Source organism: Pholcus phalangioides, unplaced genomic scaffold, assembly GCF_987345545.1.
Source record: "Pholcus phalangioides strain wild (caught in Gottingen) unplaced genomic scaffold, Ppha-v1.0 ptg000011l_1, whole genome shotgun sequence".
Classification (NCBI taxonomy): Eukaryota; Metazoa; Arthropoda; class Arachnida; order Araneae; family Pholcidae; genus Pholcus; species Pholcus phalangioides.
In genome coordinates, this window is record NW_028301604.1 from 63,334,616 (window position 1) to 63,358,690 (window position 24,075).

Genomic DNA, 24,075 nt, shown 5'->3' on the forward strand with positions numbered 1-24,075 from the left:
GGAAGATTTATGAATTAATATTGTAACTGTGTTTGGTTTTATAATTGAATAAATGTCTTGATTTGAACTCTGTTGTCGTCTTATTTCCTCGTGCTGTCAAAAAACTTGAGGATAAAAAATATAATTCGGGAAGTAACATTAAAACGTTACAAAACCTTGGTTTTAACCAAGTTGGCTTTTTTCAAAAAAATCAAATAAAAGTGGCCTAAATATAATTTTTTTTCCTTGAAAAATATATTGGTTCATTATTAGCCAAAATCATTCATTCTTGCATTTTATATTCTTGGGGTATATTCTGATGGTACATCCTTAAATGGCATAAGATAGTATAAGTGTTTTTTTTCAAAAAGTCTCATATAAAGTGGCTTTATATGACTAAAAATACTTATAGCGGGAGTTACTCGCTGTTGTAGACAAAAGAGTCTAATTCAAAATGAACCGGCACAAGAGCAGAGGAAGAGGACAGAAAAATAAAAAAGGCATTGGAAAATACCTTAGGAATACCTTTGAAAAATGGCGGTGCCAATTGCAAACAAGAACACAGTCTCGTTTACAATTGGCTTCGCTATTTTTCTTTTTTCTGTCCTCTTCTGCTCTTGCTGCCGGTTCATTTTGAATTCACCTCTTTTGTCTACAACAGCGAGTAACTCCCGCTATATAAGGAGTATTTTTACTATATTTCTCTTTTTTCTGCTACTGATGAAGGAACTTCATATAGTTCCGAAACACATATAGCCGTGGTTCCTTTTTGCAATTTTGGGTATACTAACGTTGGTCGTTCAATTGTATTGCTCTATATCTTTAGCAAATTCATGAATAAGGATTGCATCATACATCTAAATGTAGTGGTGTATTATCTCACAGGGTTTTTCCCCTTCACAAAGAAGCAGCAACATTAGTGACACCATCCTGGTAGGGACAGCTGTCCCTAAAGGACAAAGACTATTGTACTAGTGGTTATATTACCACAGATATTTTCATTTTCTCTCCCATAAGTAGTAGCACATCTCATACTGTATATCTCCGTGTCTTAATATTCAATAGGTTTTTTTTTTATACTTTCACCGTTAAGCCCAGTTAATCAAGGTTCTAGATAATCACTGATTCTTAAAACGACACCCTTATTGTGTTAACTGTTATGTATGTGGTTATACTATTGTCAGACAGATGGCGCACGTCATTGTATTGTATTAGCTATTGGACGTTTAGTGAGTTCGCGCCATGTTGTTGTTAGTATAGCATCTTTGCAATCCTGTGTTCGTTATCATCATGCATTTGCATATGTCTGTAATCGAATTATTGTAATTAACTGTACCATTAAACAAAATAGAAAACACAGGCGACCAAGGATTTAAAAAAACCAGAACCGTATCTGTTTAAGAGATGACTACGTGAACTCAACCAGTTGGCACCGCACCGTTCCAGTTTCATTTCGAACAGTTCGATGAATCCGTTGAAGAATGGAACAGCTACGAGGAGCGATTGGAATCATATTTCGCCGTTCACGATGTACCCGAAGAGAAGAAAGCATCGGCTTTGCTAAGCGTCATCGGGCCTCGCACTTACAGGATCCTAAAGAACCTGGACACTCTGGATCTCCCGTCTATGAAGTCCTACCACGAGATCGTCACCCTATTGCGAGGACATCTGAATCTGAACAAGATGACGGAACACTACAAGTTTCACAAGAGGAATCAACTTCAAGGTGAGTCAATAGCGGATTATACAATCGAATTACAGAAACTTTTGCAGAATTGTAACTTTGGACCGAATCTATCTGTGATGTTACGCGATAGGTTCGTTATGGGTTTGAGTTCCAAAAATATCCAAAAGAAACTTCTGACTGTCGAGAATTTGACTTGCGATACTGCGAAATCTACAGCTCTTGGTTTAGAAACTGCGCCAAAGGATGTCCAAGAAATGCATAATCAACTGTCACAGCTCAGCGTGAAGAAAATCAGCGAAGTGTCTTGAATGGCACCTATGGGAAAACTATACCAGAGCAACGCGAACTCAGAATCGAAACAAAGTGAAACCAGCGAACAAAATCATGCTTGTTATCGTTGTTCGAGCACTTTTCACATGGCTCATCACTAAATTCAAGGACAGCATATGTAGATTTTGTAAAAAGAAAGGACATCTACAGAAAGTGTGTAGATCGAAAACTAATGTGAAACAGCTGAACCCAAAATCTGACGTGTTTCCTGCATAGGCGGAGATAGACTTGGAAGTCTGGGGGGGGGGGGCAAGATGATGATTCATCTATACATATATGCATTAGATCTGTTGACTTCACCTTTGATGCTGGGGGGCATTGCCCCCTCCCCGTATCTCCGCCCATGGTTTCCTGTCAATAATCTACAGGCTAATAGAAACAAGAAGTTGATGCTTGATGTATACCTTCAGGGAAAGAAACTTTCCATGGAGGTGGATACCGGTGCCGCAGTATCATGCATGAATGTACAGGAATTCAAGAAAATATGTCCAAGTGTAAAAATTCTAAAAACGAGCCTGGTTCTAAAGAACTTTGATCAATCGTTGGTGCATCCAGTGGGTCAAGCTACTGTGCAAGTACATTATGAAAAGCAAACTACTACTCAGAACCTGTACTTGGTGAATCAACCAGTAAATGCAATTTTTGGAAGGGAATGGCTACAAACCCTGAAAATCAACTGGACTGAGATGAAACGTCTCACCCAAGAAGGTTCGAGATCTTCAAAGCTTGGAGACCTTGCTTAAAAATAATATTGAAATTTTCACCCCAGGTCTTGGTCGGTTGGAGAAATTACAGTGTCACATTGAATTGAAAGCAGGAACCAAGCCAAAATTCATGAAAGCGAGACTAATCCCTTTCTCACTGAAAGAACGTGTCGAGAAAGAGCTGAACAGATTAGTCTCTGAAGACGTATTTGAACCTGTGAACCATATATAGTGAGTGGGCGATCCCTATCGTTCCAGTGGTGAAATGTGATGGAAACATTCGCATATGTGACGATTACGAAGCTACCCTCAATACGGTGCTTAAGGTTGATCAACATCTGTTGCCGAAAATAGATGACATCTCTGCAGAGCTTGCGGGAGGAAAAGCATTTTCAAAGATTGATCTCGCCAAAGCTTACCTACAGATGACAGTGCAACCAAGAGATAGACACCTACTGACTATCAATACACACAGAGGGTTATTCCGATACAAGAGGATGAACTACGAAATAGCGTCAGCACCTGCTATTTGGCAGAGGAGTATCGAACAAGTTCTAGCTGGAATCCCCGGCGTTCATGTGTAGTGTATTTAGACGATATCAAAGTTACCGGAGCCTCTGATGATGAACACTTTGAAAGATTGAATGCTGTGTTTGAGCGCCTGAAACAATATGGTTTGAAGGTGAACAAAAAGAAAAGAGAGTTTTTCAGGGAATCAATTTATTATTGCGGATATAAAATCGATAAGAATGGTCTATGGAAAACTTCAGAAAAAGTGAATGCCGTATTAAATGCACCAGTACCTAAGGATGTGTCCGAACTGAGAAGTCAAAAATGGAATCAAAAATGTCAAAATACATATGTGCTCTTGAAAGGGGAGATAGCTTCTGATCAAATTTTAGCTCATAATGACCCTAAATTGCCTCTCGTGTTACAGACTGATGCTTCATCGGTTGGCATTGGCGCTGTATTCAGTCATTACATGCCGGATGGTTCGGAAAGACCCATAAAGTTTGCATCACGTGCACTTTCAAGGACTGAAATGAAATATTCTCAGATTGACAGATGCGTTGAGTATAGTGTGGGGTGTAAAAAAATTCCACCATTATTTGTTTGGGAGACATTTCTTTCCAGTAACAGACCATCACAGCTCTTAGTGTCAATATTCTCTCCACACAAAAGTTTACCAGTACTCTCGGCTACACGAATGTTGCATTATGCTATGTTTTTACAAGCATTTAATTATACGATTCAGTATCGAAACACCAAGGATCATGGGAACACTGATGCCTTTTTGCGACTACCTGTAGAGAGTCAAGAGGACAGTTATAATGAAGTTGACTGTTTTAATGTAATGCAGATTGAAACTGAAGCCATCCTGCTATAATCAAAATGGAGGCTTTAGCACGAAGGCATTGCTTTTGGCCTGGTATAGATAAAGATAGAGGTTTTTGTATCCAATTGTGAATCTTGACAGAAAACAAGAAAAGAACCACCAAAAGTTTTGCGACATCCTTGGGAATGGATAAATGGTCCTTGGCAACGAATACACATTGATTATGCGGGTCCATATTTTGGAAAAATGTTTCTTGTAGTTTGTGATGCATATTCCAAGTGGACTGAAATCATAATAACACGAAACATAACTGCTAGTACCACTATATCACAACTTCGAAAATTGTTTGCTCAGTTTGGTTTGCCTCAAACTTTGGCTTCCAACAATGGAACAAATTTCACGAGAATAGAGTTTCAGGAATTTCTCAAGTCAAATGGTATCAAACACGTGGTATCGGCTCCATACCATCCTGCTACGAATGGTCAGGCTGAAAGAATGGTTCAGTCATTCAAGTATTCGATAAAACCTACCTTTCTTACGGAATCGGATCTACATAACAGATTGCAACAATTCTTACTGATGTATAGAATAACACTGCACTCATTAACTGGTAAAAAGCCAAGTATGTTGTTTTTGAAAAGAGAGATTTATACCAGATTGGACTTGATGCATCCTGATGTGAGAGGGAATGTGCAGAGAAAACAAGAATCTCACACTCATGCATTCCATCGTGAATTTTCAGCGGGAGAAAAAGTTGCTGTTAGGAACTATCGCTGTGTTGAGAAATGGAAGTTTGGAACTGTACTGATCAGAGATGGTACCCTGTCATACAGCGTGCAAGTGGGACTTGAAATCTGGAGACGCCATGTCAACAAAATCCAGAAATGCGGAGAAGCTGTGAAGGACGAGAGTGATGAATAAGAGAATATCCGAGATGTGCCTCCTCTTGCCACTTCGGGAGAACAGTCTCATAGTAATAATGATCAGTTTTCTTTTTCAGGTTCTCACACTGATGTTGACAACCGACCTGGAGTGGAGGATCGGCCACACACGGCTGAGGACGAGACGGCTGGAGATGAGACTGGTGATGTTGTGTCATCGGGTGTCAAGCCAACGCTACCTGCCCACCCTGTGCTTCGTAGGTCCACTCGAAAAAGAAAACCTCCGAACCAACTTGGATTATGAAGGTGACATTTGCAATGCTAAGAAAGGGAGGAGATGTGTATGTGGTTATATTATTGTCGGACAGATGGCGCACATGTCGTTGTATCGTATTACGGCTATTGGACGTTTAGTGAGTTCGCACAGCGTTGTTACGATAGCATCTTTGTAATCGTGTGTCCATTATCATTATGTATTTGCGTATGTCTGTAATCGAATTATTGTAATTAACTGCAGCATTAAAAAAAATAGAAAACAATAACATTAGATTACAGTTAGCAATAAAAATACTATATTGTAGGACTAAAATGTCCTTCAATTTAACCATAATGATTGCATATGATGCTTAAGACAAGCTCCTATAACTTATTCTAAATGCAAAAGTAAGAATGGCAACATTGACAAGTTTTTGACTGTTTTAATATTAAGTTTCTGCGGTTAAAAGCTATAACCCTGTGATCTATTACACATATTTTGCTTAGTAAATTGAACACAAGTAATCAGTAGTTCAGATAAAATGGACCCTAAAATTATATATTATCTGTTCTAGACTGTTGAAAAATTCAGAGTTGCAAATTAAAATTAATGTTGTTTTAATTATTGACAAATTTGTGTTTAAAAATAAAACTTAATACACAAAAAAGTAAGTTTTCCATCATCTTATGAACTTATTGTGTTAAAAGTATTATCAAAAAATATTCATTTAGGTTTTTGACAGTTTAAACCAGTTTTTGACGCTCTTCATGTCAAACTTTTCTGACGTCAAAAACCCAACCCTGCTTATTTTGCCAGAAATGCAAATGTGTATACCCTATTGAAAAACATGATACAAAATATATCACGAAAATGATAATCAGAGCAACACGGGAAGAGTAAACGTTAAAACATTATTCCACATTTTCTGAAATTTACACATTCACGTTTCTGTGGCATAAGGGGGACGATATAACTACTACTTCTACTATGAACGCTGACTGCCATGCCGATGCACGACTCAGAAAATTCACCAAGATAAAAAAACAACAGCACTAAGTGGTATGGTTATAACCTATGTGTTTACATATAAATAATCTATTATAAACTGAAGAGCCAAAAAAACTGGTACAGGCATGCGTATGCAAATAAAGAGATATGGAACCAATCAGAGTACGGCGCTGCGGTCGGCAACGCCTATATAACACAACAAGTGCCTGGCATAGTTGTTAGATTGGTTACTGCTGCTACAATGGCAGGTTATCGAGATTTAAGTGAGTTTGAACGTGGTGTTATAGTTGGTGAACAAGAGATAGGACATAGCATCTCCGAGGTAGCGATGAAATTTGGATTTTCACGTACCACCATTTCACGAGTGTACCGTGAATATCGGGAATCCGGTAAAAAATTAAATCTACGACATCGCTGCGGCCGAAAAAGATCATGCAAGAACGGGACCACCGACGACTGACGAGAATCATTAAACGTGACAGATGTGCAACCCTTCCGCAAATTGCTGCAAATTTCAATGCTGGGCCATCAATAAGTGTCAGCGTGCAAACCATTCAATGAAACATCGATATGGGCTTTCGGAGCCGAAGGCCCACTTGTGTACCCTTGATGACTGCACGACACAAAGCTTTACGCCTCGCCTCGACAACACCGATATTAGACTGTTGAGGACTGGAAACACGTTGCCTGGTCTGACGAGTCTCGGTTCTAATTGCTTCGAGCTGATGGACATGTATGGATATGGAGACAACCTGATGAATCCATGGACCCTACATGTCAACAGGGGACTGTTCAAGCTGGTAGAGGCTCTGTGATGGTATGGGGTGTGTGCAGTTGGCGTGATATGGGACCCCTGATACGTCTAGATACGACTCTGACAAGTGACAGTTACGTAAGCATCCTGTCTGATCACCTGCACCCATTCATGTCCATTGTGCATTCCGACGGACTTGGACAATTTCAGCAGGACAATGCAACACCCCACACGTCCAGAATTGCTACAAAGTGGCTCCAGGAACACTCTTCTGACTTTAGACACTTCCGCTGGCCACCAAAATCCCCAGACATAAACATTATTGAACATATCTGGGATGCCTTGCAACGTGCTGTTCAGAAGAGATATCCACCCCCTCTTACTCCTATGGATTTATGGACAGCCTTGCAGAATTCATGGTGTCAATTATCTCCAGCACTACTTCAGACATTAATCGAGTCCATGCTACGTCGTGTTGCGCACTTGTACGTGCTTGCGGGGACCCTACACGATATTAGGCAGGTACACCAGTTTTTTTGGCTCTTTAGTGTATTAGAAGCATTGTCATACAGAACAATGTGGCGTTACAGATGCAGTATAATCCAGATCGCTAAGGACGCCATAAGTGCCAAGGCCGGCATAATGGTGCTGGGTTGACGAGTCTAGATACCCAGATAGATTTATGCCCTGATCGGTTTATTATTTCAAATAAGTAATAAGAGTCCAGGTTTTATATTTATATACTCAGATTTATTTATACTATTGTTTATAATAATATTATTGGTTTCCTCTTTTGTTATGTTTTCTGTACCGATTTTTTTTTCGATGTCCACAGTCAGTTACAGCCTTGGCGACTTTTCGTCTGGCCTGTTTGGTGCCGAAAAAAGTCACCAAGAAGATCTGGATTACACTGTATCTGTTCTACTGTGGCTATAAACTGCACACAAATATATTTTTATATATTATCTTACCAATTATCTTTCAAATCTGAACTCAGCATCAACAAAGAAACACGAGCCATTTCACTTGTGCCCCAGTATCGCATATATAATTCATCTGAAAAATATAAAACATTCCGTATACATTGTTCAGTGTTGTCTGGAAAACCAGGATAGTCTCAGTATTTCTATCAAGTGATTCATTGTTCTGAAAAAATACTTCAGACATGTTTATTTTTGGTCAATGAGATTTCACGAAATCTTTTTAATTACTATACAATACACACAATATACCTTTAAGAATTTTATGGCTGGGTAACAATAGAATACCAAAACTTTGTTACAGCGTTCATTCTACATGCTTGACAAATCTCATGCACCAAGTTGCCATGGTGTCTAAAATTTTCTATGCATAATTATTTGCCAAATAGAAATACATAGGATAACAAAAAAATTTCTGAATTCATGTCAGCTTGTCTACCAACATGGAAACGGGTTCCAAGTCTTTAAAAACAAAGACTTTTCTTGATTGAAACCATTAATAATTTGGAAACCCTTGTTTGGTTTGGGACCTTATTCCCAGAACATATTAATCACTAAGATGCCCTTAACCGGGGAAGTTGTATCCACAGCACAAGCCACATCTGTCTTAATAACTTCTTGTGTGTGTTAGTGCATATGGGAAATCCAAAGAGAAACCTCTTGTATAAATACATGAATTCAATATGAAATAAGTAAAAAGACAATAAAACAGTACAAAGCAGATAAACCTGTACTTTATTAGATAATCTGGTGCAGGGATTATCAAAAATTTAAAACTTGCTGCATCTTTGGGAAGAACCCCAGACAGCAGGACCCACCGGAAGGGGGGGGGGCAATGCAGCGAGTCTCTTCCCCACATAAATTTTGAGTTGACAACCTTCAAAAAGCATTTTAGAATTTTCAGTCAGAAATTGAAACAGCAAAAAAAAAACCATGCATTTTGGCGCACCCTCTAGTCCATCGGCCGGGGCACTAGATCCGCCTGCACTCCCCTCCCAGTTGTAGCCCCGCATGAGACATTAAAAAAAAACTTTGATTTTCAATCAATCACGTTGGAATTTAATATTTGTGATTACAATATCTCAAGATAGCGAAGGGTGCCGCGGTCTACACTTTGTGAATCACTGTTTTGTTGCGATGTCTGACTGGATAACTGAACTATGCAATGTTTTTTAAAGAATGTTGGAAAGGACAATAAAATATTTTTTTCAAAAACACTTACATTCCTCGTTCTCAGGATTAGGGGTTGCTCTGGGATTCCTAACTAATTTTTTCATACCGATTCGCCTCCGACCCACGAACTGTTCCGGAATAGCTAAATAGCCTTGCTGCATGATTGGAGTAAGTTTCGCGAACCTTTAGGATGGAACTCGCATACACTTGAGGTATTTCACAATTTCGAATCAATCATTGAATTACAATGCGTCTCACTACGCCATACAACGTTCCCTAACTGTTTTCACGACAAAGCTGTTAAATGTAACTTGCAACTTGAAATATCTATTATCCACAAGCATTAGTGCTTCTTGGCTGTAACTACGTTTGATCTTATCAAACTCAGATACGTGACCATATGACTTTTACTCTGAGACTCATCCTTATTTCACCTCAATTTTGACCAACTTTATATAAAAATGTTCCGTTTTTTCAACAAAGCTTATAAATATGAATTTTTACTCTTTACTGAAATCAAGGATTAAAATTTCCCAACATATCAATTATAACTATAAAATATCTGTACGCCTACGTTGACCATACATCCCGTATTTTCCGGGCGATCCCGGTATTTTTTTGTTTTTCTGGCCGTCCGGACGTTTTGGCAAAAGTGTCCCAATTTTTCCAGTTTTATACACGAAGCCTACTTGAATTATTGTTAATTGTGAAGAAAAATAATTTCAATCTTTGACAACTCATAAATTATATTATGATAATTACAACTATAAATAAGAATATTAATCTTCCACATTTGTCTAGGTGAACGTTTTTTTTCGTGGAATTCATTTTGATCCACTGTAATTTGCATTAATGCTTCATTTCTCGCCATTGCGATTTTTCCGTAATTTCACCAATATTTTTGGCAATAATTGGCGATGTCCAGTATTTTCCCGTATTTGGAATCTCAATTTCCCGTATTTCTCTCAGGAAAATATCATCAGCTTATGTATACCAGAAGTAAAGAGCGTTATGTTCATTTTCTTAAATATTGGGTTAGCGCTATTAATTTTCATTACTTGCGTTCATGGAGGAAAGAATAACAGGAGGTGACATCAGGAACGAAAATTGAAGCTGTTGTGGCAACCCTATGGGCTGACAAGTAAGCCCAAACAAACCGCTCTTTTCCCTATACTTAACGTGTTTTGCCGGATCGAATTCTTTTAAAATTTTAATAACTAAATAAATTTAAGCACCATGACCATTTAATGAGTCTTCAGGTAATCTACATGATAAAATAAAGGGGAAAAATAAAATCTTATCCTTATATAAGGGGTTGTTATATTAATTTATTTTTGAAAAAAAGGGGAAGATCTTTTTTCACTCTCGACTTGTCATAAGTTTTTAGTTCAGTGCTTCAATTTATTTTAAAAATTTGATGCATCACATTAATGTCTATGGGAATATGATTAATTAAAATAATATGAAGCTGCAATAAAATGCAATTTCATAATTTTTTTCTTTTAACTGTTTATCTTGCCTTTTTGTTTCGTTCATCATTATGATAGATCGGGGACATTTCGAAAGTGTTTCAGGCCCGTGGGCGCTCGTCTTAAGCTTTACATGAGGAATTTTGATTTCGGAATCAATTCTGAGGTGCTCGAGCACCTTCTGACAGGGCCATAGCTAGGATTTTTGCCACCCGGGGCAAACAGCATTTTGCCGCCCCCGTGCCTCAAAGTACTGGAAGTGCTCGAACGTCGTCCGCCACTGTGTATTTATGGTTTTGCTGCCTGTAGGCTGTACAAATTTCGCCACCCTTCTTCCGTTCCACTCTCATATTCTTGAATACGTTACTGGAAATATATGCCGCCCATCCGAACTTTCCGCTATGTAGATGTATTGAGAAAAAATATTAAAAAATAAACTTTTTTTACGAGCCGCGATAAGTCATCTCTCTGGCCTATAGCGAAGCGCTGCAAGCGCTTTGGCCTATAGTATTTAGAAAAATAATCTGGGCTGTTTTTTTTCTCTTCATTTTGTACCAATTACTTTGCTTTTAAAGTGGTATGTGTACGAAAATTTGACAAAAAAGTTTCGAATTGAATTTGAAATCTAAAATTATGTCTGTGTTCGAGTTTTTGCCTGGAATGGAGAAATATTTCTACGATATTTTAATATAAACAGCTGAAAGGCATTATATATGCTAATGTTTTGCATATATAATGTTTTTCGGAAAAAAAAGTCAGATTTTTCAAACACCGCTTGTTCAAGTGTCTTTAAACATTCTCTTTCTCTCAGCACTGAGGTGTTACATACTTTGGCATAATTATTTTTTAATTAAAATGCTGAGAAGAAATTTTGTGGCACAAGATATGGGTAAATTTTGGTTATTTTCGTAAAAGGTTCCATGTTGTTGAAGTTAATATTCGAAAACAAATAACTAAAATTGTAAAATCTTTCGTTCAATTGTATAAATATATCCAAAGAATTTGAGGGGAAAAAATCGAGTTCCTAAAGTGAATAGTAAATTTTTAAATGATTTTTAAAAACGGGAATGTTTCTCACATAGGAAAGCATGGGAAGCCACGGTTTGTTTGGGTTTACTTGGTCCCTTTAATAGAGCGATCACTGGCTTCATCTGGCAACCCAGATTCCCCATGCTTTCTCAACGGAGGTGCTGGTCGCGTCACCTCCTGTTATTCTTTCCTCCATGACTTGCGTTACACTACACAGAGGTATAGTACGCGAAGTCCTGTGTCAATAAATAACAGAAATATTCATTTTACGAAACAAGCAAGCTGTATAACTTGTACCGCTTTCTTGCTTGTTAAGCAATTTGAAGGTTATACAGTCGACGCTCGTGATAACGATCCCCCTCCCCCCGTGTTATAGTGACCATTCCATTACAACGACTGGTAGGATAAGTCCTAAATGTTTTTATACAACGAATAATCAATGTTTTTCCTTTCGATATTACGACCTTCTAATATAACGTCCATTTTCGATGGGACGATGGGGGTCGTTATAACGAGCGTTGACTTACTACTCTCCAGTAAAATTCCCTTTTGTTACGCGGTGTCTATCTCCGGTTTATCGATATGAAAATTCACATTTTTGTCATGTTGAACTTTATTTTTTTTTTTTTTCGTAGAATTCATTTTAATCAAGGTTGGCAGGTTTGACACATTGGCAGTTTTTGATGGTTTTTAATGGTTATGTCATTTAATTTGACAATGCTAGCTTGTACATGAAGCTTAAGAAACTCCTGTAACTTAGTTATTCTTACTTCTGCACTATGATATGGTATATTTACTAGCATTTATAATGCAATGGTTTTCCAATTGAAGCTGTATTTGATTTTAAAATGTGCAAAACAAATGCTTTGGGTATCAAGTCCTGTCGACTCTGCTTTGGTTGAAAATACTCTTTAAAACTCTGAATTTATACACCCTGAGCTCTAAGAAATTTTAAGATGAAAATAAATGGGTTTAATTAGTGTATTAACAGATTCTGTGAGAGAATTTTTACAAGGAATAAAATTTTGGGCAGATCTGAAAATTTAAAATATCAAAATAGATTCTCAGTAATTGTAATTCCGAATATAAAACCTTTTAATCTACATATAAAAGTGTTTACGTGTGATTACATGTTACGTGGCATTTTTAGCGACCATCGGTGATCTCCCGTTTTAGAGAGATGCAGATTTCTCGTTATTTTCCAGGGAAATATGGTCAGCTCAACGGCACCAGAAGATATTCACCCCATCTTTAACCGTTAGGGGCCGTTCAAGTATTATGTCAGCAAATTTTCAGCCATTTTTGACCCCCCTCTGTCAGCAAGTCAGCAAAAGTGACTACTCCGCCCCTTGTTAGCAAAATTTCGTCAGCTCTACCCCCTGGGTCATATTGGTGGGATCAGAGACGTACGGGAGGGGTGTAGGAGGGTTTGTGCCCTCCCCCAGACAATCAAAAAATTACTTTAATGCAAAAAAATTTTAATAAAAATTTCGAAAGAAAATATTTTTATAAAATGTATTATGTTATTATAACCAATTTGTTAATTTCAATGCTATTTGAAGGCTAAGTACTCAAAATTTCATTTTAACAAATTCATTGAGATCCATCCTCAAAGCCTGAAGTCTTCAACCTTTTTCCAGTGGCGAGCACTCCCTTTATCCATCGTCAAAAAGAGCACCCTTTTCGGAAAATTTGACATACGAATGCATGAAATCAGGATGATTTCAATCCTAAAATAAAATTTGTTCAAGGAATTTAATTGGAACGTTGATCATGCTCGCGTGCACGAAATCAGACACTAGCATCGATTACTCTAAGTGTTTCAGGGACCGTGGTGCTCGCGAGCAACAGGGTGAAGATGCTTGCACTAAGTCATATGGTAAACCCTTGGCCCATGGACAAAATGTGTCCCTGAGATTTATCTGATGTGGCCTGCCTCTTCAAACCCAATTATTTATTATTGGTAAAAAATGAACTAAACTGCACATTTACAGATCACCCAAGTGACCCGTGGCACAATTCCAGATCATTTAAGCGGCCCGTGGCACAGTTCCAGAGCACTTGGATCCGCGAAACATTTAAGCCTCGTTTATATGGGAAATAGTAGAAATTCTCGCGAAGATGGTTTTAAACTCTTTTTTTTCCAATTCCTGTTTTCCATTTCTTTCATTACGAGGGGAGAAAAGTCGTCAAAAGCGAGTACTAGAACTCCCAATGCTACCCAACGTGCCCGCAAACTAAAGAAAAGTTTTTTTCGTTTTTGGCGCACCGAGTAAGATGCCATTAAGAATTTTTCATTTTTGCAAAGGGTGTTTGATGGCGTAAGCATCAACCAACTCTTCCCCCCCCCCCCATCAAAAGTCAGGAAATCGGAAACCCCTCCCCCATGCTGACGTAATACTTGAATGACCCCTCAAGACCGAGCTCGATCGATCGTGCGGGTGAAATACTTAAACATTCATGTTTTCAAAATTTCTCGGTCTTTAACCCTTTAAGTCAACAATTTTTTTTTTAGGAGGTGTTGGCTCAAAAACTTAGAGCAGTGGTGCCAACCTTTCTTCGCCATGCTCCACCTAAGTATCTTGTAAAAAAAATCTTGTTGCCTCCCCTCAAGAGACACTTATGAGAGTTGGGGGAAAAGTGGCCAAAACTATCGAAAATTTAAGAAAAAGTTAAAATATTGAATAGAAATTTTTTAAATGCTGTTTTAATCAATTTCTGAGTTTGAAACGCTTTTTGAAGGTTAAAAATCCAAAATTTAACAAGAAAGATTTTTTTGCGCTTAGGGGGGCCGTACGTCCCGTATTTTCCGCGGCAGTCCCGGTTTTTCACGTATTTTCAACGACGCCAACGTGACTTAATCTTCTAATCAAAGATTAAAATTATCTTTCCAACTCAGAAATTACATTACGATAATTACGACTGCAAATAAGAGTATTTATTTCACATATGTCTTTTTTTTTTAATTCACTGCAATTTGAAGTGGCGGTTCATTTTCCTCGACTTTTCTGGACTCTTTAGCAACTTTGCTTACTCTTTTTGCATCATTTTTGGTGATGTCCTGTATTTTCCCGCATTTCGAGAAGTCCAATTTCATACATTTTTCTCGAACAAATATTGCCAGCCTAACTGCGCTCTACTTCAAACTAGCCTGTCCCCCCAAAAAAAACTAGGTCCTACTCATGCCGCTGCCCCTTTGTGACGTATACAGCAACGTGACGTGTATACACCTCTCGATAACTGATGCCCATGGCACCGAAAATTTTGTCCTCTAACGAGGACTGTCCCTTGATGGATATCAAAATACATTGAGGCCCAACGACGTCATTTTAAAAAGTATCCGTTATTAGGTGGCGCCCGTTAACGGAGGAATTTACTGTAGTTATTATTTGAAAAGGAATCTTCTGGGAATTCTAAAACACCTAGTCTAAGGCAGGGGTTTCCATTTTCAACCTTTGAGAGTGCACGGGCCAAAAATTAAAACCCCATGGAGCCCAACGGCCAACAAGTCATAATGTGGTATCTCTATCTACAGAGTGGCGTCTTAAACGAGTGGATCCAACAGGGCCACGGGGCTTCCAGTCAAATCAGGAGCCCTAAATTATTGAATAATTTTATTCAGAGATATATTTTTTTAGTAGTTACGAATTTTAATCAATTCTGAAAGTATTTTTTCATTAAATATGATTTTAATTCTGAAATTAATTTATTTTATTTATTATTTCTAAATTATTTCATTTATTATATTTTAATCATTATTGAATATGTATTTTTCATTAATTGAGAAATTACTTTTTCATTAATTGAGAAATTACTTTTTCATTAATTGAGAAATTACTTTTTCATTAAATATGAATTTCCATAAATCTTGATTGGTCCCACTGAAAAATCAAATTGTCCCCCCGTGAGGCATGGACCCTACTTTGGGAAACAGGGATCTAGAGGAAATATTAATTTCTATGTTCAGTGTAATCGATTCGAATTTCCCTGATTTTCTCCTCCTAGAATTTATTTAGTTCACACACAATTTAGAAATTACTGTAATTTTAATAATTTTATCGACCATGACTTGAATTTTACGGGAAATTCCTTTATTTTTACCATCCTGACTTTAATTTTTGTAAAATATCCCGTTTATTCTCCCAAAGATGTGTGATGACTTATATTTTATTCTTTACTGTAATTAAAGGTTAGGATAAATTTACCAGTAGGGAATTTATATTGGACCTTCCCTCCCTCAATATTTTTTGCCACCATCTCCATAATACCCATATAGTCAATCCTCGTTTTACGAACTTAATTCGTTCCTGAAGTCCGTTCGTTAACCGAAGCAATTTCTCCCAGAGGAATAAATCTAAAGTGAATTAACCCGTTCCCAAGACATCGAAAATTTCCAGTGTGAAATCTTACAACAGTTCCTGTGCATAATCAAACTGACAGTGAAAATATAACCATGAAAAATGAAATTAAAACGACGATAGAGCCATGACACAGGTTTCGTTAACCCTTCAAGTGTTCATTTTCTCGCTCCTTCTTTCAATATGAAATGTACTTTTTTGGAGAATTCTTCCCCATTCAAAGATTCACCATAAGTGAAAATAGGGTTTCGAAAGAAACGGGGGGGGGGGGGGTAGGAGGGAAGAAATTATGCTAGTTATATATATTTTTTAATCTCCTTGCATGTTAAGGATTATTTGCCCAAACAGGTTTTAGCGATTCAATAACAATAGATGATATAAGGGAAAGTGACGAAAGACGTCACTCTCCCTTGTTAATACAATAGATACGGAAAACTGGCTGTGAGTGAGAGATATTTTTCAGAAAAGGAAAATTCATCTCTGTCCTCACGAGGACTCTAAATCCGGTCTCTCGTTTGCCGGACGAGTGCTCTACCAACTAAGCTATGAAGAGACATAGAATTTCCCCTCCTTGGAGCGTATGTATATGCTGAATGGCTCCGTGCAATGGACGGTAGCAACACATTCTGCTAATAGCTCGCAGATGACATCAGGTGAGGGCAGAGATGAATTTTCCTTTCCTGAAACATCGATATTTCCTCACTCAGCCAGTTTTCCGTATCTGTCCACCCTAAGCCAAATTGTTAATTTTGAAAATTTGGTTCGAGTTAAAAATGATTTAAATAACTCATCACCTGATAAACGCAAGTGCGATTGTACTAAGTAATTTTTTTCTAACCAAAAAAAAATAAAACACAAATTTTGGATTTTCATCAAAAAGGTGCCCTAATTCCGTTTCCCCCACTCTAGTTATAAAATAAAATAAAATAAATAAAAATAAAAATAAAAAAATAATTTTTATTTTTATTTTTATTTTTAAAATTAAAATTAAAATTAAAAATTAAAGAATAAAAAATAAGAAATAAAAAATAAAAAAAATAAAAAAAATAAAAATAAAATAAAATAAATAAATAAATAAAAAAAAACATACTAGCTACAATTCCCGGCGCTGCCCGGGTTTTCTGCAATTACTGGGAGGATTGAAAAAGTGACAAACCATTGTAAAGGCATATGAATGCCTGAAACGCATTGCTAGAGAACCACGGTAACCAAAGTAAACATCCCGAAAGCGATTGTTGAGGCTCAGAAACCATTGTTGCCCGACAGTTTTTTGCCCATTTGGGGCATTTGCTCTGCGCCATCGAGCTTATATTACTGGAGGGAGCATCCAGCCTCCGCCCGGCTACATCTAATGCAAGGAAACCACGTGACTCGGTGAAAACAAAGTTCGTTTGTCCATAGAAATGTACTGTTCGGTCTCTAAATATTGCGTTCTAAAGATTAAAAAAAAAAGGATAGAGAACTCATCTAAAGATGAAAGAGATTAAATTATTTATTTCATTAATACTGGAATAATTTTTTTCGTTAATGCTGACAAATTTCTTTCACCAATTCTTGAATTTTCCTCCATTAATTCTTGAATTATTTTCTTTATTAATTATTATTTCTTTCATTACTTCTGGAGTAATTGCTTTCATTAATTCTGAAATTCTCTTTCATTAATTCTGAAATTCTCTTTCATTAATTCTGAAATTATCTTTCATTAATTCTGAAATTATCTTTCATTAATTCTGAAATTATCTTTCATTAATTCTGAAATTATCTTTCATTAATTCTGAAATTATCTTTCATTAATTCTGAAATTATCTCATCAATGCTGAAATTTTTCTTTCATTAATTCTAGAATTTTTCTTTCATTAATTCTAGAATTTTTCTTTCATTAATTCTAGAATTTTTCTTTCATTAATTCTAGAATTTTTCTTTCATTAATTCTAGAATTTTTCTTTCATTAATTCTGGAATTTCTTTCATTAATTCTGGAATTTCTTTCATTAATTCTGGAATTTCTTTCATTAATTTTGGAATTTCTTTCATTAATTTTGGAATTTCTTTCATTAATTTTGTAATTATCACTATCATCAATCTGAAATTATCTTTCATTAATGCTGAAATTACCTTTTTCACCGATTTTGGAATTATCTTCCATTAATTCTATTTCTTTCATTAATTTGGAATTCTCTTTAATTAGTTCTATTATTTTTCTTTCTTAATTCTGGAATTATTTCTTTCATTAATGCTGAAATTATCGCTTTCATTTATTTTGGAACTGAAATATATTTCATTAAAACCAGAATTTTTCTTTAATTAGTTCCAAATTATCTTTCATTAATTCCAAATTATCTTTCATTAATTCCAAATTATCTTTCATTAATTCCAAATTATCTTTCATTAATTCCAAATTATCTTTCATTAATGCTGAAATTATCACTTTAATTAATTTATAAATTATCAATTTCGTCAATGCTGAAAGTATCTCTCATTAATTCTGGAATTATCTTTAATTACTCTCATGAAAGGGGCCATTCAACTATTACGTAAACAGATTTTCAGCCATTTTTGACCCCCTCGTCAGCAAAAGTCAGCAAAACACTGACACCCCCCCCCCTCCCCAAGCAAAATTTCGTCAGCAGCTTAGAATATTTCATATCTTCAAAAAGGGTTGGTTGATGACGTAAGCAACCTCCAAACCCCCCTCCCCACCTTATCAAAAGTCAGCAAATCCTAAACCCCCTCTCCCCCCCCCCCGACGCTGACGTAATACTTGAATGACCCCAAAGTCATGCCACATGCAACTCATGAAAGGAACAAATCTAAATTAAAGAGACGTAGAAATGAATGGTTTTTTCCTTTTTAAGGGAGCTAGATATATTGAAATTTTTTTTAAGTGCAAGTCATTGTTCTTGAAACACCTGTTCTTATCATCCGCCTGTTTTTGCTTCAAAAAATGCTTGATTAAAGCTGCGGAATTTTTTCAATGTAATTTATATGGGCCCCATAATTAATTTCAAAACATCCTAAACTGTATGGATTGATGCAATTGGATAATACATATAAGACAATACGGAGACCGCTGACGTCATACTCCCTCAAGTAATATAAGCTCGATGGGCAAAGCCCTTTTGGTTTTCTGAAGCAGCTTCAACTTGAAACCCTACCAATATGAAGGGAGTAAAAGAAACTCACAAACATTTCGCCATTTGCGAGGCCGATCTTCTTTTCAAGAAGGAAAAGGAAAGTTCAACTGAAAAGATAAGTTTTCCAGGTACCGATTTCTCTGGAATAGTCTTTTGCTCTCATAAAAAGTCAGACAAAGAGCAGATGGAGGATGGTCGAGGCGAAGGATATGACCCTTGATGTTCATTAAAGTGAAAAAAATTTAGTTATATAACCGTGGGAGTAGAAAGGATCTGAAATTATCGGGTTGTCATCAGATGCCGGAGTTAAAACATTCTATTTTAGAGCAATATAGATAGATAAACATCAGTGTAGTAGCACAAAACCATTCAAATTCGAACATTGGGTGGTCTTCAGATTCGAAGAGAAGGGAATGAAGAAAAAAAATACAGTGGAGAGAGAACCCCGTTTATATGACTTTCGAGACCGAATCACATAATTTTCATTTAGCCGTGATTCTCCCATAATTTTTACTTAACTTTCGGATTATGCTTAAAAGTAATCTGAATATGAAGAAAAGAAAGATCATGAGATTATGATTTTGTGATAAATTTAATCCAAAATGATGACTTTGCCTTCACTTTAATCTCTTCAGGATTCTTACGATTATTTTACAAATGACGAAAAAAGAAAATCAAAAACAAATTTGTAAGATTTTCTGCGAACAATACTGTTTATATTTGTATTTATTTTTTATTACATTTTTTTTGCAACCGTCTCCAAAAGTAACTCGGCATATTTAATTTCTTCGCAAGTTTCACTCTTTTATAGATCCAGATTTTTTTGTCGAAATTTTCATTTTACATTCAAGAGAAGGGGAAGGAGGCTTTTCTTCTTTTTTTTTTCAGAAATTATATATAAGAAAAGCTGATTCCACGCAGCCAGCTAGCAAGCAAGATACCACAACCAAAGGAAATTCTACTGGAAATGAAAAAGGACGAACTCATATATTGTACATGTTTCTCACCAGCAGAAAATGCTTCAGGAATAACACGGGGAAACTAAGCACTAATGCAATGGAAAAAAACTCGGAAGGAACATGTAGTATGCGAAGAAGCATGGTGTGTACATCTAGTATAGTTGCTTTTCGATAAATGTAAATTATTTTGTTTATGGCTCACCGCGTTTCCGTAGTTCTCAAAAACTTGCAATAAAGTTACATTTACATTTCAGAGCCCCACTTTCAAGGAGTCATCAACTTGCTGAATGTTTATGTATCCGTTTACAATCATACCAAAAATTATGGCTTTTCTGGCGATAATATTCATAAAAATATTAATTTCAGTGAACGTCTTTTGCTACCAATAAAAAAAAAATTAAATCCTATCGACAGAAATGAAACTTAACGAGTTTCGGGGTTCCAGTTGGAATGAAAACGCCGTGAAATTGATGTGTGCATCTAATAAATTAAATATTTTAACATTAATATGTATAGTTTTATGGGTGTTCCTGAGAGTGATTCCGTCATTATTGAATCTCAAATGTTTGTGAAAATTAGAGGGGGGAAGAGGAGAATGGCATGGCGTCTGTCTTTGGGGGATGTGTTGGTGATAGTACATCTTTGTGTGATTAAGCGAGCCAATGGCCACTCTCAAGCGGGGCCATACAGTAATAACAAACCATAAAAATACCAAGAGACCTTGGGTATCATATGTCAATGCCTTTTTAGAAGCTGTGTTACGTAAGATGAAATTTGAGATTATAACCGGGAATTTCATGTTGAGAATTTATTGTTCGCAAATGCGGACTTGTGTAAAATTACTTTTAGTTCAGATTTTTTTTTTAAATCGAATATTTGTTTTTCATCTCTTGTGTTCCTTTTGGATTGTTTTTCTGTTATCGTTGAAAAAGGATAGAAATCAACATCTACATTTTTAACGTCGGAAAAAAAGGTAGAATTTTTTTCTTGTTTTTATTTTCCATTCTAAAGTTTCAGTATTTGCATGTGTTTCTGTAGTGCCTGCTCAAGCTAGAACAGTGTTGACAACTTAGTTATTTCCCAACTAGATCAGCCTTTTTCTTGGTCATTTGGATGGAAAAAATACCCTTCCAGTTGAGTTCTTTTCGAAAAAATTATATTATTAAATCACGTGAAAATACAGGAATGTTCCGGAAAATGCGAGACGCATGGTCATCCAAATAATGATTAAAATTAGTTCGGGTTGTCAAGTCCGGTTTCTAGTTGCTTTAGATAAAGAGACGAATCTTTTTTTCTTATAATTTTTCTGCATGTGTTATACAATGTCACCTTGCTTCCTTTTGTACTTGCAATAATTTTCTACCTCGCTGATGTTTTTTATATGTTTTTAATCAATGCCAGCCATAGGCGTAAACTTCTATAGGGCCCATGGGCCCGAGCCCCCCCAACATTTTTGAAGACGCGGCTCAGCCCCCCCAAAAAATTCGTATGAATATGGCTTATTCATTTTGCAATGATGAAAATTTTTTTTAACCAAAAGTTGTCCTAATTATGAATTAGTTAATGGAAACAATCTGCTCAAAATTTTAGTTCTTTTAAAAAATCTGGATGGTCTTTGGCTTTCTTGTTCCATGACAATACGTTTATCTCATTTCTTCCCTGCCGTTCAATCCCCAATTGCACCCTCCATCGGTTGCAATCCTTACTGCCAGAAGGCACGGCTGAGAGGAAGATTCTTTGAGGTGTTGAGGGGGCTCTTTCTTCTTTGCCTGTGGCAAAAACTGAGTGTCTCTCGATGGAGTGTCTCTTCTTTTGTTCACTGCGACCGGAGGACGGCCATGGCGCCGACATGAAAATAAGCCCAAAGATGCATGGTGGGGGGAGGGGGGAGGTTGAAAATTGGGAAGCAATGATATTGAAACCGAAATAAATTACACTCTATAAAGAATAGGGGCCAGAACCTAGAGGCTGAGCCCCCCCCCCCCGCAATAAATTTTGTAAGGGGACTGAGCCTCCCAGTAATTACTGAAAAAAACCATTGTGCAATGCATTCTCCCTCTCCTTCGTACACGCATGAGTCCCGTATATGCGGGAGGACCAATAACATTTAGGCCCCCCCCCCCCCAATGTTTTTTGAAAAATATTGGGGAAAAAAGCACATTCTAAATGCCCATTCATAACAGATCTTGAGGATCGATGTCGAAACATTTTTCGAGCCCCTTTACAACAAAATTTGACTGGGGGTAGAATATAGGCGTAAACTTGTATCCGGCCCGTGGGCCCGAGGCCCCCACCCCCAACATTTTAGAAGAGCTGGCTCGGCCCCCCCCCCCCCCCAAAAATTCGAGTGGATATGTTTCTCACACTTGGCTCAGAAAAAACTTTTTGACAAAAAATTTTCTTTAAATAGTAGAAATCCATCTGCTCGAAATTTTATTTTTTTACTTTTCTTCAGAATCTCAACGCACTTGTTCTGTGACAATAGTAGTCTTATCTCCCAATCAATCCAGCATCCATTCATCCTAAATTGCGTCCTCCCAGAGTGGTGCCTGAAGGCACCAGTGTAGATAACTTGGGGGGGGGAGGAGGGATCCTTTCTCTTGCTTGCACTGTCGGTAAACTCAAGAGCATCTCTTCCTTCTTTTGTTGAGTGTGACCCTTGGGGATGGGGACATGATACAACACAAAAAAAAGAAAAAAAGTGGGAGGAGGTAAAGTGAACAACGATTAAGCTTATTAACAAGTTCTTCACAACAGAGGCGCTGACATGAAGAAATTAACATTGGGTGGGGAGAGAGCGCTGAAAGTTGCTGGCCGTCCCCTATATACGGGGATGAAATGAAGCACATACGCAGGAAACAGAGGACGCACTGCATTGTTCTTCTGAAAACTATTGGGGGGGGGGGGGGGGGGGGGCTCAACCACCTTACAAAATTTTTTGGGCTCAAATATCCTCCACTCCTAGGTTCCGGTGCCTTTGAGGGAATCAAATAAATAATAGTAAAATAAAATTAACACACAAAAAAAAAAGAAATAAGAAATGAATGGAAAATTTCAAAAGCCCCCTGAGCCGGGTACCATTGCATTCTAATACTAGGAATATGAAATTTCCTCCTTATAAATCAGGGATTCTCAAACTATCTACGTTAGCAGCACTCTTATATAGAAATTTTAAATACGGTATTTCAATAAATGTTGAAGAGAGGTTAAAAGGTGAAATTTGCGTCCCCCCTCTGGTCCGGCACCCTAGACATTTGACCCCTCCCCCCAGCCCTGTTTCCAGTACTCCAACACTTAGGTAGCCAGGGCCGGAACTAGGGAAGAAGGCAGTTTTCCACAGGCGGAATTCTTGTGGGGACTGCTAATTCTGGGGGGGGGGGGGTGGAAGAACGAAAAATATCGTTTCGATCGTTTTTTTTTAGTGGGGAGAGGGTGAAAAAATTACATACTCTTCCCTCCCTCCACGACTAAAATGATCCTGTCTCCGTTGGACCGGGCTTTGGACAGATCTTTCGCGAGGACCCCGATTTTTCACAGGGAAGTGCTTGGACCTGTCGTAAGCGTAACTTGTATTAAGTCGTATGTTAAGTGCATTAAGTCGTAACTTGTTTTAAGCCAATGGGATCGAGACCCCCCCCCCCCCCTCTTATTAATTTCGGAGAGCTGGCTCAATCTTCCCCTCTTCCCCAAAAAAAAATCGCATGGATACGTTTTCCACACCTAGACTCGGAATAATCACGTCACGTCAGTACAGTGAGTTTCGGCCTTTATACGAAGCTGTGACATGTAAAAAAAAAAGTGGCGATTTTTCCACAAACACTTTTTTCCGGCCATTTTACAGGATGCGACCTCTATTTATCGGAAAATACTGTAATTTTTTCTATGTTCCATTGCAAATTATATTGGGGAATTTTTCTAAAAAGGATGTAGTATTTCTTACTTATGTTATTCAAAAATTGTGTTTATTTCAAAATGAAGAATTATTCTCAAGGTTTTAATAGGGTTCCTCCTTTCCCGATCAATTCTTTTTTACGGACGA

At 37.2% G+C, this 24,075-nt stretch overlaps 1 protein-coding gene across 3 annotated transcripts in view; it reads right to left on the reverse strand.

Annotated features, from left to right (window-relative positions):
- LOC149080690 (uncharacterized) overlaps positions 1-24,075 on the reverse strand; it is a 239,265-nt gene that overhangs the window by 197,783 nt on the left and 17,407 nt on the right. For 2 of the 3 annotated variants that reach the window (XM_089239903.1, XM_089239905.1), the window contains exons 1-2: positions 9,138-9,396; positions 7,907-7,991 (exon numbers count right to left, since the gene is read on the reverse strand). In XM_089239903.1, coding sequence (XP_089096029.1) covers positions 7,907-7,991; positions 9,138-9,249 — 197 coding nt within the window. In that variant the 5' untranslated portion in view covers positions 9,250-9,396. Of the gene's footprint in view, positions 1-7,906; positions 7,992-9,137; positions 9,397-24,075 lie in introns of those variants that run through there. The other variant, XM_089239904.1, reaches the window with a different exon arrangement.